General features: G+C 40.8%; 1 protein-coding gene across 1 annotated transcript; it reads left to right on the forward strand.

Annotated features, from left to right (window-relative positions):
• The first annotated feature begins 16,619 nt into the window (after positions 1 to 16,619).
• Positions 16,620 to 18,317, forward strand: LOC148027568 (endochitinase 4-like). The gene is made up of 3 exons (XM_087689296.1): positions 16,620 to 17,248; positions 17,467 to 17,575; positions 17,733 to 18,317. The coding sequence occupies exons 1-3, from the start codon at positions 16,762 to 16,764 to the stop codon at positions 18,040 to 18,042; spliced, it is 906 nt and encodes a 301-aa protein (XP_087545422.1). The 5' UTR covers positions 16,620 to 16,761; the 3' UTR covers positions 18,043 to 18,317.
• The last annotated feature ends 722 nt before the right edge of the window (positions 18,318 to 19,039 follow it).

Raw genomic sequence — 19,039 nt, forward strand, 5'->3', positions numbered from 1 at the left:
GAAAACGGAAGTTAAAATCAAACTGTATTGACTAGAAAGTAAATTGTTACAAGGATAGAAAAAAAACCGTGACAAGACGATTAATATTACCTTCCAAAAGATAACTAAACCAATCTAAACCTAGAAACATTCATACCCTAAGCACTTGACTACTTTCCTTACTGTAGGGACAATAAATTCGTAAAGATAAGGAACTAGGGTTTGTCCCTAAGGTTCTTTAAAAAAAAGAAACCCTAGGCCTGACATACGTCAGCTTAAAGGATCTAAACAGATTATTCCATCGCAGGACTTGCGCAGCAAGTACGAAATCATTTAGTCTTGTGATTGATTCACAAGGAGAAAGGGTAAAAACCCTCAACAAGGATGGCAGATCCCTATGCAAGTTATCTTGCAAAAGGACGTATTTTTGGATATCGTTCTAAATAAGGAAAGTTGTAAACCAGAAACTAGTATATCTAAGGAACTTTAGGATTGACCAAGTTGGGTTAATAAGGTACGCTCTACACCGGAATGTAAAGAATCCTGCCAATTTACAAGATACCTTGGAAATGAGTGCTGATACACTCAAAAGGAAAGAACACTTCCTTAGCAGTTTGCCAAACAACACGGTTGATTAATGGAAATGTTTGTGCTTGCTAGAGATTTTAGGGCTCTATTTGAATTATGAATTACAAATTAAATGAGTATCTATACTTCAGGTTAAAGGCCTGAAGGAAGAGGCAGTTCCAGTTACCCCCGACGACCTGCCTAACCCTAACCAAGGGGGTTGTTCACCGCGTGGGGAACGTGGACCGAACTCGCCGCGAGAGGTCTCTCCGTTGAGCTCTACTTGGAGTAGGAGGATGCTTGGGTGCCAGGGGGGCTCTGGCCGTAAATCCCTCGCCTTCTGGGTCCTGCACAAGAGGCTAACGTGACTCGGGATTGGATCTCGCGGCCCGCATACTAGTTTAGGACAAAAGCTTGGAATAGTGATCCCTTAGGATCACTGGATAGCCTTCGGGCGGATTATGGACAGCGGGATGATTATCAAAAATCCCAAGAACAGCGGGATGATCATCAAAACGAATAACGAGAGCGATGACCTAGAGTTACATCTTACCCGATTTACGATGTTTTAGGGGAACGGAATGGGACTATGCCTTATGGCAGAGAGGTTGAGCTTTGCATCCCTCTCGTTTCCCATTCTCCTTGAACCAAGTGCAGCATGAATCCGCTTCGGACCTGGCGTTTCTGCGTAAAGTAGTTCGCTCGGGTCTGACGCTAGTTGCTGTTAGCTAATGACCAATCAGGAAAACCCTAATTCTGGTCGATCCTAAGTGGGAACAGCCAGGATACTTCCGCTACGTGGCAGACGCGGAAAGACCTAGATCGCAAAACCCGTAACATTCCATGGGAGTGTCGGGCGGAGCTTTCTAGACATCCTTTCCGATGGACTACTAAGACGTGTCCTAGATGATACTAACGGACACGTTACACACACAACCTATTTCAGTTGGCTAAAATGCAAATGCTTTTCCATGCCTAGCCAATATCTATAGAAAATAGTCTCTTTCATCAGTTGAAAGAAACCTCTGCGTACCTCTTCTACACCAACTTTCAATTCCTGTAATTTTTTAGTTGTAAACTGATGACCTATATCTTTAGGATCCCGTAAGGTTGGCTGCCTTGAAACATTTTCATTTAGACCCTCACTTTCTAGGGGAAGTGGCAAAGCAACTAGTTTCACATTTTTGTCAACCGTCTTATACTTTGTTTCCATGTCAAGTGCTTTAGTCCATTGTCATCCTTCCTGCTGAGCAAACAATGCTATAATATCATACATGTCCAAAGACACATACTGACAACACTCTATTTTTACCCTCATTTTCTGCATGTATAGTTGCTGAAATTTCAGCCATAGTGTCATTAATATTCAGCCCATAAAAGATGCATGAAATACCTTCATTTTCAGCTAACAACCCCAGTGCTCTTAGTTCTTTAGTAGCTTGTTTCATAGATATGCATTCAACCTTGCACATAGCTTGCATAGGCTTAAACTAACATGAAATGTTTATTGTAAACTTAGATTAACCAATAGTAAATAGATGCTTCATTCCATCAAGAGGTGATTATGTCCTCTTAATAACACTACTATAGCCCCACATTACAACAATGCTTAATAAGAATCTAAGTCTTTCAATTCCTTTGCATTTGAAAGCAAAGGAGACTCTCGAAGCATATCCCGATTCCTAGGATGATTAACACAAAAGATAAGAAATTGGATTGCTTTCTTTCCATCCTTTCTTGTGACTCTTACATAAGCACAACCATCATCAAGCACCTTTGTGTCCATACACACTCTTGTAATATAGGGCTGTCCCAAAATCACTGCATATAAGGAACTATCTTGCACAAAGAAGTGTTGCTCTTCTTGTACATCACCAATCATCACTTTTACATTAGGACATGCAACATAAATCTCCCTTGAAGAATTATTTGCAGCCTTCATATGCCAACCATGATCAATGTCCACATGCTATGCACCATTCTCATAAAATCCATGCTCAATGACATTAATCTCAGACCCATAGTCAAGCAAAACAACACAAGGAGTTTCACACTCTTCTATTTTCACTATTGTTTCAGTGGTAGCCCTAGCCTAGCGATTTCTTATATAATATGACTTTGAGTAATAAATCCTAGATTCTCTTCCCCATGTTGTTATATTTGCCTTACTCCACCATGCATATTGCTACAAGACAATGCATTTTCAACCACTTTCTTCTCTTTTCCACATGTTGTCCACCAGTAATTATTAGCATCCTACATAGATAAACTAGTACTTACATCATCTCATATTCAGCCCGAGAACCTAATAAACCAGTTTTCTCTTCAAATTGCAACGATGCACTAGTGGTATTACAAAGAAACTAATGCTTCCTCTTAATTATGTTAATGATTTCATCATGAAATTCGTGCGTGGTGATGCTAAGAACCTCTCCCAAGGTGAATTCCATCCGACTGTTTAAGATCCATTCTTCAATAACCTTCTTAAGATTTGTGGTTGTCTATATATAAGACTACAACTTATACCCTAGCTGCTTGCCCTTCTTTTTGCTCTCTTGTTTGCTATCTTATTTTTGCTCTTAACAGACCTCTTCCATAACATGCTTGGGAGGTGGCTCATTTGTAGCTTTAGGCGGATCCACGCTTCTTCTTATTACTATAGATATCCCTGCATTATCTTTATCTCTCTTCTGATTCTCTTGCATAAGCCATATTTTTCACCTTTGCTAAATATATATACACTAAATATGCATCTACTAGTGATTCCCAACTAGTTGTGTCTTGAATGTCTTGCCCTGCATGAGACATTTCACTATGAGCAACCTTTCTCTTTTCATCTGCATGTAAAGCATGTATCCATATTGTGGCCTTTGAACTAGCCATGCATTCTATCCAAAAGTACAAGCATGTACAGGTATATAAGCATTTGAGGTAGCCTTGTCTTCCAACAACTTTTGCATATCTCTCTCTCCAAAATTCAAAGCAAGAGGCAATCATGTTTCTTGTGCACATGAATCTTGCTATCTTTCCAAAATATGAGTTATCATGCCAAGGCCTCTTGATAACCAACACATCGCTATCAAGAAAGATGTCTTAAAACAGAGTGAACGTCATATGAGGTGTCGGTTTACAAATTTTTTTTCCCTATCATCATTAAACACGTTGGTATTAGAGACGCCATAAAACCATCGCTATCGATTTCGCTATTTGTGTTATTATTTTCATAACTATTTCCATCATTATTTGCAAATGACAATGCAAATAGCGACATTTTGCGATGCAAACTACGACGATAATAGCAACATCTGTAGGTAAAATTATGATGCTATAGTGACGGTTATAGAGAAAAAGAATTTCATGTGCTATATTTAGGCCATACAAAAGGGTTACAGTAAAGTGTATAATGGTCATCAAAATAAAGGCAATGAGTACTTGAATCCAGAAGACTGATACATAAAATAAATAAAGGATCTCTTTATGAGAGAACTCATGGAATCATGGCAAGATACAAAGGATGATAATAACATAGTGCATAGAAAATAACTACATAAATCACAAGACCAAAAAACAATTCTTGCTTGAACTTTGCCATGATACCACAATTCATTGTGGAGCGCATTTTATCGATACGCTCCATGCGAAAATGCCATCCCTGCGACCACGCCGCACTATATATTTCTTATTATACATTAAAATGGTTAATTAGTTGTCACATATAAAATCTAGGTACAATAGCTTATAAAACATGTGGCCACCTTTAGACTACATCCCCTCGAGAATTTCCACTCCTCACTTGAGACCTCCATCCTTTCACGAGAGGTTGCGATCAAAGCTCCATGTAACCATCGCAATGACATGAACCGCAGCATCTCCTCTCTAATATTTCTACTGAAAATATTATGAGTCCGTGAGTCTCATGCAATGACAATGTTGGTATTGTGGTCACGGATAGTGCAGGCTTTAATTGGTACACTCTCCACTAGCTAATCGAGTAAGGACTAAAGATCCTGCATAGCTTCATAAGAACCTCCTCTTGGGAGGAGATCATGAGGATAATATTGGAATTATGGCAATTTTTTTTAAATTATCCCCTCTTTCCCCCAGCCAACGGTCGTGCTGGAGGAGAGGGAGAAATGCGCTTGTGACTAAGCATCTAGCTGGAGGACATAGGGAAGGGAATGGCCATGCAATCAAGCCGCGTGGGGGGGGAAGGTCCCTCTGCCTACCCTATAAATACCCCCTCTATGGGGTGAGTAAGGGAGGGGAGTTAAGGGTCGTGATGCTGCCATATGAGGGAGGGAGTAAAGCTGCGCTGCCTGCAGCTTGAACCGCCACCAGAAGTCGACGCCGCCGCTGCCATGAGTTCGCCAGCTCTGCCGAAGGAGGAGTCATAAGGAATAGTTGTGAGGAGGAGTCGTGGAGTCTGCGCCAGCTCCCGCCTTCATTTTTCTTCCACGTGGGTTTTTCCCATGACCTCTCTAGAAGCTCTCAGAAGCTTCTAAGGGCTTCTTAGGAAGCCCCCCTTCCTATGGGTTTTTTTTAAAAGCCTTCTCTAAGTGGGTTTTATACCCCCTTGGGATTTAAGCACCCATTCCCTTGAAATTCCCACCCAATTCCCCTTTCTCATTACAAATTCCACCCAAGCCCCTTTCCTATTGAAATTCCCCTTTCAAGTTCATTTTAACCCCCGGTTTGAAGCATCTTTTTCCCCCTTAGACACAATAGCTGGGTTTTTCCAAACCCTTCCTTTAGCATTTCCACAAACCCTGTCCCCATGGTCCATTTAAACCCCCCTTCTGTGGTTTTTCTTAAGCCCTTCCCAAGCAATATTTAAGCCCCCTTTCCCCCTTTTTGCATTTCACAAAGCCCATTTATAACTCCCTTCCTTGGGCTTTCATAGGCCTTATCAAGGGGGTTTTATTACCCCCAGGTTCTTAAGCACCTTTTTCATAACATATCCATAAGGTTTTAACCCCGGGTTTTCTTTTAAAAAACCCTTCCCACACAAGCCTTTAAAAACCATTTTCGAGGAGGAAGCCTATAAAGCCTTCTAAAGCCTGATTCCGAAAGACGGTGCAATTGGTCAAGGAAGCTGAATCACAAAAGGGAGTTTCGCGTGCGAAGGAGACGGCCAAGATCATAAGTCTGGGTCCAAGGCAAAAATGTCAAATTCGCGATGGCCCCTAAAAAGGCACAAGGCTCAACCGCAGGAGGATCATCTCCTAACATCCATGTGGATATTTCACCATAAGTCCAGGTTTTCTTCCTAATTTTGAATTTACGTCATAATATTTCAATTGTGCATGGATCATTTATGGAAATAGGATGCATTTTTTGATTGAAATACTTTGGCTAAATTTAAGAAAATAGCTTACGATCAAAGAATCGGTCATTTGTATTTTTCAAATAAACGAATGAAAAAAGAGCATAAGATCTCCATGCATTCCTAGCAAGTGGTTATTTAATGCATTGCAAAGTGGCCGTCTCCTTCGCACGCGAAACTCCCTTTGTGATTCGGCTTCCTTGACCGATTGCACCATCTTTCGCAATCAAGCTTTAGAAGGCTTTATAGGCTTTCTTATCGAAAATGGTTTTTAAAGGCTTGTGTGGGAAGGGTTTTTTAAAAGAAAACCCGGGGTTAAAACCTTATGGATATGTTATGAAAAATGTGCTTAAAAACCCAGGGGTAATAAAACCCGCTTGATAAGGCCTATGAAAGCCCAAGGAAGGGAGTTATAAATGGGCTTTGTGAAATGCAAACCCAGGGGTAGGGAGAGGGACCTTCCCCCCCCCCCCCCCCCCCCCCCCCCCCCACGTAGCCTGATTGCATGGCCATTCCCTTCCCTATGTCCTCCAGCTAGATGCTTAGTCAGAAGCGCATTTCTCCCTCTCCTCCATCACGACCCTCGGCTGGGGGAAAGAGGGGATAATTTAAAAATAATTGCCATAATTCCAATATTATCTTCATCACCTCCTCCCAAGAGAAGGTTCTTATGAAGCTATGCAAGGTCTTTAGTCCTTACTCGATTTGCCAGTGGAGAGTGTACCAATTAAAGCCTGCACTATCCGTGACCACAATACCGACATTGTCATTGCATGAGACTCACGCGGCTCATAACATTTTCAGCATAAATATTACATTCTCTCCCCCTTGGAGGAATCAAGATGTCCTCATCTCGAGTTAAACTGGGGATATTGATGGTTGAGAGTGCTTTCATCTATCCAAGTGGCATCCTCCTCGGGATAATCTTTCCACTGGATGAGGCATTCTCTCATGGTTCTGGATCTCAGTTGTCTCTCCCTAACATCTAAGATCCTGTCAGGCCGTACTTCAAGGACTCGACTAGGCATTACAACTTGTTGGTCATCAAGCACATGACTAGGATTAGGTACATACTTCTTCAATAGGATGATATGGAATACATTATGAACTTTTAGGTTCTCGAGGGGTTGCAGTCTATAAGCATTAGGTCCTAGGCACTTGAGGATCTTGTATGGTCCACAATACCTTGTACTTAGCTTCTTGCAATCTCCTAAGGATAGGGAACTGTTCTTTGGGTGTACATGAATGAAGACCATATCTCCTTCTTCGAAGATTCTATCTTGACGCTTCAAATCCGCGTATGCCTTCTGTCTATCCTTGGTGGCTTGGATGTCTTGTCTTATTGACTTTACTTGGTCATCCATCTCGTCCAACATCTGCCTTGAAGCTTCAACCCTCAGGGTTGGATCTGAGAAGTTTAGGGGACTTCGACAGTCATGACCATACAATGCTTGAAAAGGAGTCATCTGAATCCTTTGTTGATAAGAAGCATTGTAGGCAAATTCAACCAAAGGCAAGTATTGAATCCACCTTTTTGGTTCATGACAGCAGTATGCCGTAAGCATATCCTCAATGACTTGATTGACTCGCTCCATTTGGCCATAAGTTTGGGGATGGTAAGTTGTACTAAAATAGAGTTGAGTCCCAATGGCTTCAAAGATAGCTCTCCAGAAGTGTGATGTGAAGAGAGAATCACAATCACTAATGATTCTTTTGGGTAGCCCATGTAGCTTGAATATATGCTTGATAAACAACCTTGCAATGTCTGAGGCTTTATAGTTTGTCTTTACCAGAATAAGGTGTGCAACCTTAGTAAGCATGTCAACCACAACCATGATGGAGTTGTATCCTCCCTGAACTTGGGGTAGGCCAATGACAAAGTCCATACTGATGAATTCCCATTTCATTTGGGGAATGTCAAGTGGTTGCAACTTCCCTGGCATCTTGACATGTTTGGCTTTGATACGTTGACAAGAAAAAACATTCCCTCAGAAAGTTCTTAAACACTTTCCACTTATCCCCCATATACATCACATGTTTTGTACGTCAGGCATGCGCAGAATAGATCCACAAATAGAGTCCAAAAAATATCACTTGATTCACATACATGGAGCCACATTGACTCTATCTTTTCAGTCTTTGCATGAGAGCCAAGGAATATTCGGCTCACCTGAACCTATTCGGTCTCCGCTCAACTTCTTACAGTGTGTAAACTGTAGTCCTTGTTAACTACGACATTCCACCATGGCTTTCTACGAAGAAAGGACACGTGATTCTTAGCTTGCTCATTCTTGGCTGCTACAAAGTAAGGAATATAGATATCTATCTCTATCCATTAGTTAATGAGCTTAAGATTTTGTGGGAGGAGGGGGTCGCCATGGAAGATATAAGCAAGCAGGATGGTCGACGGTCCGCCAATATACAAGCCATTCTCATGTTCATCATGCATGACTTTTCGGGATTCGGGGAGTGCTCAAGTAAGTAGGCTTCCGCTTTGATTGGTAATATCTATCATAGCTCCTTCAAGTTTGTATTCACAGGTTAGAGGTGTATGGACAGGTCTAGCTACATCAGGTTATCATACATGTCCATTATGTGGGCCACAATTATACTCCTGAAGGTGAAAAACCATGAAGAAGATGGTATATCAAGGACACATCACTTTCTTGTCGAAGGTTCATGAACTAAGGAAATGTTTTCTTGAACGACCTCTAGCACGAATGAATGCCCAAAGCTGGTACGAGGTGAAAATGGTCCACATGAAGTCACATTCAAATGGAATGCGACGGTTCTTAGTTTTCTATAAATTGCTATATTGGACCCAATTATAGATCAACCACTTGTTGGATCCTATGCATATTTTTAAGAATATGGGAAACCTACTATGGGACAACATCACAAGAAAGAGAGACACTATAGGGGCCCGAATGGAAAAGAAGAGAATTTTATGAAGCAAATTATTAGGTCTATCCACATTCCGATGGATATGATGTATTCTCTTAGATCCACGTTTCCTAAAGATGACCAATTATCAAGGCGACATAAGATATGTTAGATTTGTACTACGAAAGGATTGTAAGTAGCCTGCATATTTTGCTATTTAGAGTGTAGTCGTTGCTCCTAATGCTTCTTCATTTATGGCAATTTGTACTGCCTATCGCGATTGCAGGATGCCTTACTCTAGAAATATGCGAGGTGATTTAGAGGCTGTCAAATTTAGTGCAATGGATCTCATATAAGAAGATCAAGACATCCTTTATTGAGTTTGCAAGGTGAGGAGCAGTGGAGATGGTCTGTTTCTTTGAGAAGTACCTGCCCACCAACATACTCACGATAGAAACCAACCTCTCGGTGTATCTTGTAGATGAAGTGGAGATTGTTGGACCTGTCCATACGTGATGGATGTTGTTCTTGGAGCGCTTCATGAAAACCTTGAAAGGCTTTATGCGACAACAAGCTCGGCCAAAAGGTAGCATGTCTAAATGTTGGTTGGTTTCTAAGGGGTTACTGCATATTTCGTAGTGGCTACGAATGGTAGATTCAGACAATAGTATGCTATGGTCACTAAAGGACAATGATAAACTAACCAGAGTTATGGTGGTTGAAAATGGGGTAGAAAAAAAAATGGATGCTACAATGGAGGAAAAAGTGAATCGTTTTTGTATGTTGCACCATTCCTCCATGGAGACCTAGTTCGCTAGGTACGAGCAAGCTGGAAAAGATTGGAAAGAATAAGTACAATCCAAATTTTGACATAGTATAAGCCATTAACTGATTTGATATCCCGATGATAGGGAGGATGTAACATGTCCACCTGTTCCCTTCAGGACACATCTTAGCAGTCCATCGGAAAGAAGGTCTGAAAGGCTCCGCCTGGCACTCCCATGGAATGTTACGGGGTTTGCGATCTAGGACTTTCCGCGTATACCACATAGCGCAAGTATTCTGTCCTTTCCCACTTAGGACCAACCTGAATCAGGGATTTTCCCTAATGGTCATTTTCTAAATGGTAACTAGTGTCGAACCTTGAGCGAACTACTTTACGCAAAAACGCCAGGGCCGAAGCGGCTTTACGTTGCACTTGGTTCAAGGAGAATGGAAAACAAGAGGGATGCAAGGCTCGATATCTCTGCCATAAGGCATAGTTCCATTCCGTTCCCCTAAAACAGCGTAAATTGTGATTATTGTAGCTTAGACTCTAGGTCAGCGCCCTTGCTGTTCGTGTCCTTTGAAACGATCTTCTTGCTATCCTTCATGATTTGAGAAAAGTTCCCGGCCAACCGGGACCACCCATCCATAGGACGGACCCTTGGCCACATCCATCACACTTTCCTCAAGTTGTTTTAGTTATCTAATTACCTACCACATTTAGTTGGACATGCCTCAAACAACTTCCTTAATTAGTCCGTTACGTACTGGTTCCTTCACGTAATCATAGCACTTGACATAGAAAAGCAATGTCAAACAAGTTCCTTTTCAACAGCTTATCATATTTATCTTTGGAATACATTTCTAAAATCCAACCCATAGGCTTATCCATAATCCGCCGGAAGGCTATCCGGCAATCCACAGGAATTACTAATCTAAGATTCCGCCCGTAGACTAGTATAAGGGCCTCGAGATCCAATCCGGAGTCACATTGGCCTTCAACCTGAAGCATTAGATATCTTTTCTTTCTTTAATTCCTTGAGCAAACAAAGCAAAACAGTGCTCTTTAAACTGTTACAAGTACAATCATTTCCAGTGGTCGTTTATGCAAAAAGAAGGATGGGCGAAATCACGCGATGCGTGATCGTAGTTTTGAGGTAGTGATGAACGATACTCCGGACAATTGGGAGAAGAAGGAGTAATCTGGGAGAATTCTTGCCAAGTGTCCTAGTATTTTACCCCCCTTTCAGAGCCAACGGAAGCATCACATTGGCAGTCCAAGCAGTAGAGAGGAAACTACTGTTTTATGCACGTTTTCCCGAGGGTTTTTTTGTTAACCCTTATGTCCTTGGGTTAGGGTCGCACCCTGTTAACCCAACTTAACCAATACCTTAAGTTCTATTAACAATAAGTATGTTGCTTCAAATTATTGATTGGTCCTTTGCTTCCAAGCAAATATCTAATCCCCTTGTCTTGGTCACTTTCCGCAAGAAAGGTACTATATCAAGACGATTACTCATCCTCTTGCAAGATTAACTTGCGCAAGAATCTACCAATCATATTCTGAGGAATTGGCCATTCCCTTGTGATCAAATCACAAAATCATGTGACTGTGCAACTTGTTGCCAAGTGTCACACCTAATCCATGGGACTATTTTACCCATCAAACGGCGTCTTCTAATCACGGAATCATGATTACATAGGAAACGAGGTTAGGGTGTCTTCATAACAATCCGTTCCTGATTGCACTAGGCCGACATTGTCTGTCTTTTGGTTCCCAAATTCAACCCGAGTTTGATCTTTTTAGCGAGCGATCCTTAGGGTAGAAACCCTAGATCGTTTCTCGCAAGTATGTCCTATTGTCCCTACATTCTGTGAATGTGGGCAAGTTTTTAGGGTATGAGAGTTTTCAGTTTGGAAATAAGAGCGACTAGGTCACGTCCTCAACGTGCTAAATCCTAGTTAGCACTCGGGGTATGTTGCATCGATTTAACCATTTCTAAGTTAATCTTTTGTGGTTTAGGTGTTTAGGGTAAAACCACTATGATACCATTCTTCGTAAGCACACAATTTATTACCTACGTATGATTAGATTCACAATCCCTAGCTTTTCTGGTTAAAATCAAAGCGTATGATAAGTTATGGCATAATCCCTATTGATCCTTTTATAACATGCAAATCAAGATTCATGCTACAAAGCTTTGGGATTTGATGTTTAAAATGAACCATGCACCCTTTTCCTAGTTTCATTTCTGAATGAATTATTCGCATGCTGAATTTACACAACCATTCATAACTATTTATGTAATTGATTGAGATTTATGTCAATTTCCTAGAGGTTAAACTACTTCTTATAGCCCTAGAGTCATTTCGATGCCTTGCAAATTCCTACGGTTATTAGCAACCTTCTTTAATGAATCATTTCAAGAAAATATGTCTAATAATGAGACATGTGATTTATTCTTTCCATGCATAATCGAAGTGTACTACCATGATTTTGATTTGTAAAGATGGGCATCAGTTGATCTAAGTTCGTTACTTTGTAATGCATAAAGAAACCACTTGCTAGGAATGCATAGAGATCTTATGCTCTTTTTTCATTCATTTATTTGAAAAATACAAATGACCGATTATTTGATCGTAAGCTATTTCCTTAAATTTAGCCAAAGTACTTCAATCGAAAATTGCATCCTATTTCCATGAATGATCCATGCACAATTTAAATATTATGACGTAAATTAAAAATTACGAAGACAACCTAGACTTGTGGTGAAATGTCCACATGGATGTTAGGAGATGATCCTCCTGCGGTTGCGCCTTGTGCCTTTTAAGGGGCCATCACGAATTCGACCTTTTTTCCTTGGATGCAGACTTATGATCTTGGCCGTCTCCTTCGCACGCGAAACTCCCTTTGTGATTCGGCTTCCTTGACCGATTCCACCGTCTTTCGCAATCAGGCTTTAGAAGGCTTTATAGGCTTCCTTATCGAAAATGGTTTTTAAAGGCTTGTGTGGGAAGGGTTTTTTAAAAGAAAACCTGGGGTTAAAACCTTATGGATATGTTATGAAAAATGTGCTTAAAAACCCAGGGGTAATAAAACCCGCTTGATAAGGCCTATGAAAGCCCAAGGAAGGGAGTTATAAATGGGCTTTGTGAAATGCAAACCCAGGGGTAGGGAGAGGGACCTTCCCCCCCCCCCCCCCCCACGTAGCCTGATTGCATGGCCATTCCCTTCCCTATGTCCTCCAGCTAGATGCTTAGTCACAAGCGCATTTCTCCCTCTCCTCCATCACGACCCTCGACTGGGGGAAAGAGGGGATAATGAGGTGAGAAACTGGAGTGTGTATACACTTATTTATGTTTATGTGTTTACTTTATATTTGATGGCCCCTTCTGTATAGAAAGTGAGAATGGTTTATATATATATATATATGCATATATATATGCATATATATATATATATATATATATATATGCATATATATATATATATATATGCATATATATATATATGCATGTATGTATGTATGTATGTATATATAGATGTATTTTTGAGTGTGTATATATACGTTTTATTTATATATATGTTTTTTTGGTTGTTTATTTATATATATGTGGACCCTATGGACAAAGACCATCACCAACAAAAATAGATGGGATTGATAGAATGCAAGATGTATACACGAATGTATCAAAGGTGCATAGATTCTTGGGTGCATGTGTGTTCTATTTGATATGGATCCCTCACTTTGCACATGCAACTGATGCTCTATATCAACTCTTAAGAAAAGGTCAGAGAATTCATTGGGAAAGGAAGATTTAGAAAGCAATGAAGAAATTGAAGCAACTATTGAAATCAACTCCTACATTGAGAAATGTTGATTATTCACATAGAAAGCCTATCATTATTACTGTTCATATGATCCCAATCGAGATTAGATGGGAAATTGAGCAAGATAACGAGCAAGGGCAAAGATATGCAATTCACTTCGGTGCTAAAGTATTGACTGAATGATAGAGAAGGTATCCATAGGTAAAAATAGAATTATGCGGAATTGTGACAACCCTTAAATGTAATAAGGAGTATTTTATGGGCACTCATGTAGTCATTGAAACTGATTGTTTTCCGGTATTGGGTATGATTACTAGTTGTGCTCCTCTAGATATTGCTATGCTCTGGTGGATTGCATACATCAAATCTTTGAATCCTAAATTTCAACATATTGCAAGAAGAGATAATCCAGTGGCAGACATATGATTTGTTGCACACTATGAGAATGAAGATGGGATGATGGATGAGAAGAAAGAACATGACTTTCTTGCAACAATTGAAAATGATATTGTAAGAGTGAATTTAGCAATGCAAGGAGTTGCTACAACACTAACAGAAGCATGGACAACAAAGAGAAGACACTTTAGATGTTATATATCTTGTGTAGAAGTATTTCAGGAAGACAAATATGCAGGACAGTGGTTGAGAATTGGTCAATATCTCTATACATTAACAAAGAGAGATGAGTGGTCGGATGAGGAGTTTAAGAAGATCAAAAGCAAAGACGACAAAGCTTCACAAGTAAATATTATAAAAGAATTTCATGAAAGCTTATGGGCTGGCCATAGAGGTGTTTGGGGTACTTTTGCAAAGATCAAAGAAAGATATTCATGGTAGGGTATGTATAGGGATGTTACTCACTTTGTGAAAACATGTATGACATGTCAAATGTATTTATCTCTAAGACATTGGGATGGATTGCAGCCCACATATCCATTGTCTCTTCATTTTAAGGGATAGTGGATTTAGTCACGATGCCTACGGGTCTTTGGCAAATGAGAAATCTTGTACTTGCTCGTGAAGACTTGACTAATAAATTGACTAATAAAGTGGAAGGGAGAGCTCTACATGTTAAAACAACGAATGCAGTGTGTACTGAGATCTTTTGTCGGTATGGCTGTGTGGGTAAAATTATAGCAGATAGAGGTGAGCTAGATACATATGAAGCTCATGATTTTTTTTCGCGGTTGGGGATAAAGCTTACTTTAACTTCAACTTATAACCCTGAAGGAAATAGCAAAAGTGAAAGAGTTCATCCACCTATTGTGAAGACATCGAAAAAAGCATGTGGAGAGAGGGTAAAAGAGTGGCCACGATTGCTCCCTTATGCTTTGTGGGCTAATCGAACAATTCATAGTGCTCTTATAGGGTATCTACATGCTAAATTGATGTATGGTTAAAAACCTATTATGCCTATAGAAGAGATGAGAGTCACATGGAGTGTGCTACCTTGGGAAGAGGACTTGAATCGAGAGGATTTGTTGGCCTTACGTATTAGATAATTGAAAAGAAAGTTAGAAGACCTAGAGGCAGCAATTGCAAAGTTAAGGGCAACAATGATACAAAACAAAAAACTGCTTGACAAAAGATATAAGTTGAGGCCAAGAACCATACAAGATGGGGATTGGGTATTGGTTTTTAATAGCAGTTTAGACAACTAGCATAATGCTATGTGTAAAGTTTCTAACAAATGGTTTGGACCCTATGTGGTAAGATATGTGTTTGATAATGCTACTTATGCATTAAATGAGTTGGATGGGATAGCCATAAAAGTTTCCGTAGCAAGGAAAAGAATCAAATTATTTAAGATATGGGAATCTATTGCCTATGATTACCAGAATTGGAAGAAAATAGTAGCCATGATACACGGGCTAGGCATGAAGATATGGAAGATGAAGAAGCAAACAAAGGATATGGTTGTAGAGGATAAGGACTCAAAATTTGGTGACAACTAGGATTTTGGCACATACTGAAGGATGTGCACGTTTAGAGGGGGTGGATGTCGTGACGCTACACGGACATTGTGTGAAAAACTCTAGAGTGCATCGTCATCCAGCTTTCTTATTGATCTAGAGAGTCAATGCCATATTAGTTATTAATGTCAATGTCCATAGTATGGATGGTTCAAAAATATTAGATTTTTGGAGAAAACTAGTATATTTTTAATATTATTTCTTGTAAATATCCCAAAAAATTATGAAAACTTCTAGAATAGGGTGACATGCAAAAAGCAAGTTGCTTTTTTAGTCAGTTTTTGGAGATTTCAAGAAATTAAAGAATTGGAGAAATCGGTGCTTCCCAATCGCAATTTACAGGCAACAAACAACACTTCGAACTAGGAGAAGGATTAATCTGGAAGAATTCTGAGAAGGTGTCCTAGGGTTTTACCCCCCTTTCGAAGCCAACGGAACCATCAATTTGTAGTCTGAGCAACAGAGAAGAAGCTGTTGTTTGATGGACTTTTTTTGTCTACAAGGGAGCTCCATGAGATCTATTGCTTGGAGATTTCTTCTGAGTAGTGCTAAATAAGGAATTTCAGGTTCTATCAATACATAATGCTTTGATTCATTAAGCTTTGTCTTTATCTTGTGTATCTCTTGTCTATTCTTTTCTTCTCTTCCATCTCCTATTCTCCACTTCTTTCTACCTCAGATCCTTGGTGAATACGACCTTTCGACTAAAACCCCTCTGACATCGTGTTTCATGCGAAAATGAAGCACATAAAAGTGAGATATTAGAATCTCATATGGCTACGTTAACGTGTCAACAAGTAGATTAAAATTACTTGGAATTCAAAAACTTTGAGCGTCATGCATAAAATTTAAAGGTTGCAACAGTAGGGGTTTTAGGGAAGGGCAAAAATAATATTATCCTTCCAATGAAAGGTAATAAATTTGAAAAAATAGTTATATGCAGTTCCAACCTCGGAGCTTTAAGACCTTCCAAATGAAAAGCTGACAGCCCTTCACCTTTGAGGCTTGCGTGGATGGAAGCGGAGATCCGGGTCAGATTGGTTGACTTTAACTTCGTTGCACATGTTATTGAAGGTATTGCGTGTTGAACTTGTCTGTCGCTTGTTGAACTTGTCTCGATCGTTGGAGACGGTGGGAGACAAGAGACACCCACGGCGGGAGAGAGAGCACCGTCTCCAACAAGCGAGACAAGTTCAACAATAGCAGTTAACCAATCTGACCCGGATCTCCGCTTCCATCCACGATTCCATCCCTCTCTCTATATATACTTCTAAAGAACGGCTCCTCGGACAACAGGTTCGGCGTTATCACCTGTTGGCTAATTCGTACAGGGCTTGCTTCGATCCGGTTTTCCACTTATATCCTCAATTCAATCTCCATCTGATCTAGCATAGCGTAGTATTCGGCCAGGCAGTTCCGTGCGCGTAGCAGCTTTAACCATGAGGACGTACAGGATCAATAATTACTGCCCGGTGCGCCAGCTAGGATCGGCTGCAGCTCTCTTAGTACTCATCGTGTGCCTACACAGCGGCGTCAGCTGGATGGCTGTGCGGGCGCAGGCGCAGTGTGGGAGCCAGGCTGGAGGCGCCACGTGCGCCAACAACCTGTGCTGCAGCCAGTTCGGGTTCTGTGGCAGCACGAGCGATTACTGCGGCGATGGCTGCCAGAGCGGGCCTTGCACCACCGGGGGCTCACCTAGTTCTGGCGGCGGCAGCGGCAGCGTGTCGTCGATCGTGACCAGCGACGTGTTCTCGCAGTTCTTGTCACAGAACAGCGCCTCCGGCTGTCCCTCTAATGGCTTCTACACTTACGATGCCTTCATCGCAGCTGCAGCCTCGTTCAGCGGCTTCGGCACCACAGGCAGCTCGGACGTGCAAAAGCAGGAGCTGGCAGCCTTCTTTGCAAACGTCGCCCACGAGACTGGCAGTAAGCAGCTGCAGCTTATGAGTTGTAAATTTTTTCTTTTCTAGAAACGGATTATTGGTTATAATTAATTAAAAGCTTCCCTTTACCCTATAATTAGCGTCATTATTATACTGTCAAATTTTGATCATCTGTCGCGACAATAGCTAGCATGAACAACAATCGTTAGCATCATTACGACTGATTACATGAGCATCACTCTGCGCTGTCATGGTCAACAGGCGGCTGCTATGTAGAGGAGATTAACAAGGACACTTACTGTGACCCGTCCACAGTACCTTGTGCATCAGGCCAGCAGTACTACGGGCGGGGTCCTCTGCAGCTCACATGGTAAATTAACTTAATTCCATGTATGTATATGTGGAGCCAGTGTTATATTATATGTTCGAGTAGCTAGCAAGTAAGCCACTGGGCAAACGTGCTTAATCGTGGTTTTTATATTATTCCACATTATGAACCTGATGATCTCTCACACAATTATATGCAGGAACTACAACTACCAGGCAGCAGGCCAGGCTGTGGGCTTCGATGGCATCAACAACCCAGGCATCGTTGCCCAAGACCCCACTATCTCCTTCAAGACAGCACTGTGGTTCTGGATGACCCAGCAATCGCCCACGTGCCACGATGCCATGGCCAACAACCAAGGTGGCTTCGGCGCCACAATCAAGGCTATCAACGGTGGGTTGGAGTGCGGCAGCTCGGCCAATGTTGACCAGCAGCAGGATCGTATCTCCCGCTACCAGTCCTTCTGCTCCATCCTAGGGGTTGACCCAGGCAGCAATCTTACCTGCTAATTAACAACAGTTCAGCAATCAGCTCAACCTGCAATTAAATATTTGTGTGTGACTTGTATTAAATAATATGGCAAACCCACCGATCGACACAGCTAGCCAGCATTTCTTTCTGCGGCAGTTCGTTGTAGCCGTTCATGTAATCGAAATCAAAGGAAATAAAACACGATCCAGTACAAGTGCAAAAGTTGGCTCTAATTTATTCTTAGATTTTGCCCTATGAAACAACAAAATGTGAGACTTGAGGCGCGTTGAAACATGTGGTCATGGAATTTTGTGAAACAAATGGGATCCTCCAATTATGAGAGCGTACTCCTAGGGATCAGAAGATCGTAATCTCCATTGGTAATACGAATGAAATCCCGAGTTGCATCATCTGCAAGAGCATTGCAATTTGCCCTTCTATGTTCTTTCTTTTTGCAACTTTCTTTTTCTCCTTTCTAAAACATAAAAGACTAATGGAAGTAGATAGAAACCCTTAGAATGCGAGAAATTCTCTAACTTTTCCTAGGTATGTGTATATAGAATCCCTATGTATAACTAGGGAATTACTTTCCCCACATCCCATGCTAGAGAATCCTACGCATGCATGTATGAACTCCTTATATATAACTAGGAATTTTATTTTGCACATCTTAAACTAGGGATTTGTAGGTCATATAGCTAGAGAATCATGTTTCCCATACAACATAGTAGGGAATTCTAGGCCACACAACTAGGGAACTCAGTTCCTCACATTTCATACTCCGCAATTACAAATAGCCATATCAAGAACATATATATATTTCATGCAAAATTACAAATAGTTTATGGAAAATGGTTGCCAAGCAAATTGGGCCTAAATTAAGTAGTCACTCAATAACACAACATTGCTTCTCATCCTTTTCTAAAATATTTTGAAAAATTCTTCTATTTATTTCTCTATAGGTTAATTGGTAATGCACTAGTACTATAAAGTTAACTATGTTGATCAATAATTTAATGTTGAGAACCATGTGAC

The sequence above is a fragment of the Lygodium microphyllum genome, chromosome 12 (assembly GCF_053477565.2).
Source record: "Lygodium microphyllum isolate KBCC chromosome 12, Lygodium_microphyllum_v1.1.10, whole genome shotgun sequence".
Classification (NCBI taxonomy): domain Eukaryota; kingdom Viridiplantae; phylum Streptophyta; class Polypodiopsida; order Schizaeales; family Lygodiaceae; genus Lygodium; species Lygodium microphyllum.

Coding starts and splice junctions, on each gene's coding strand:
- LOC148027568 (XM_087689296.1), top strand. CDS start 16,762: ATGAGGACGTACAGGATCAATAATTACTGCCCGGTGCGCCAGCTAGGA. Junction 17,249..17,466: donor CGTCGCCCACGAGACTGGCA/GTAAGCAGCTGC, acceptor CATGGTCAACAG/GCGGCTGCTATGTAGAGGAG. Junction 17,576..17,732: donor GGTCCTCTGCAGCTCACATG/GTAAATTAACTT, acceptor AATTATATGCAG/GAACTACAACTACCAGGCAG.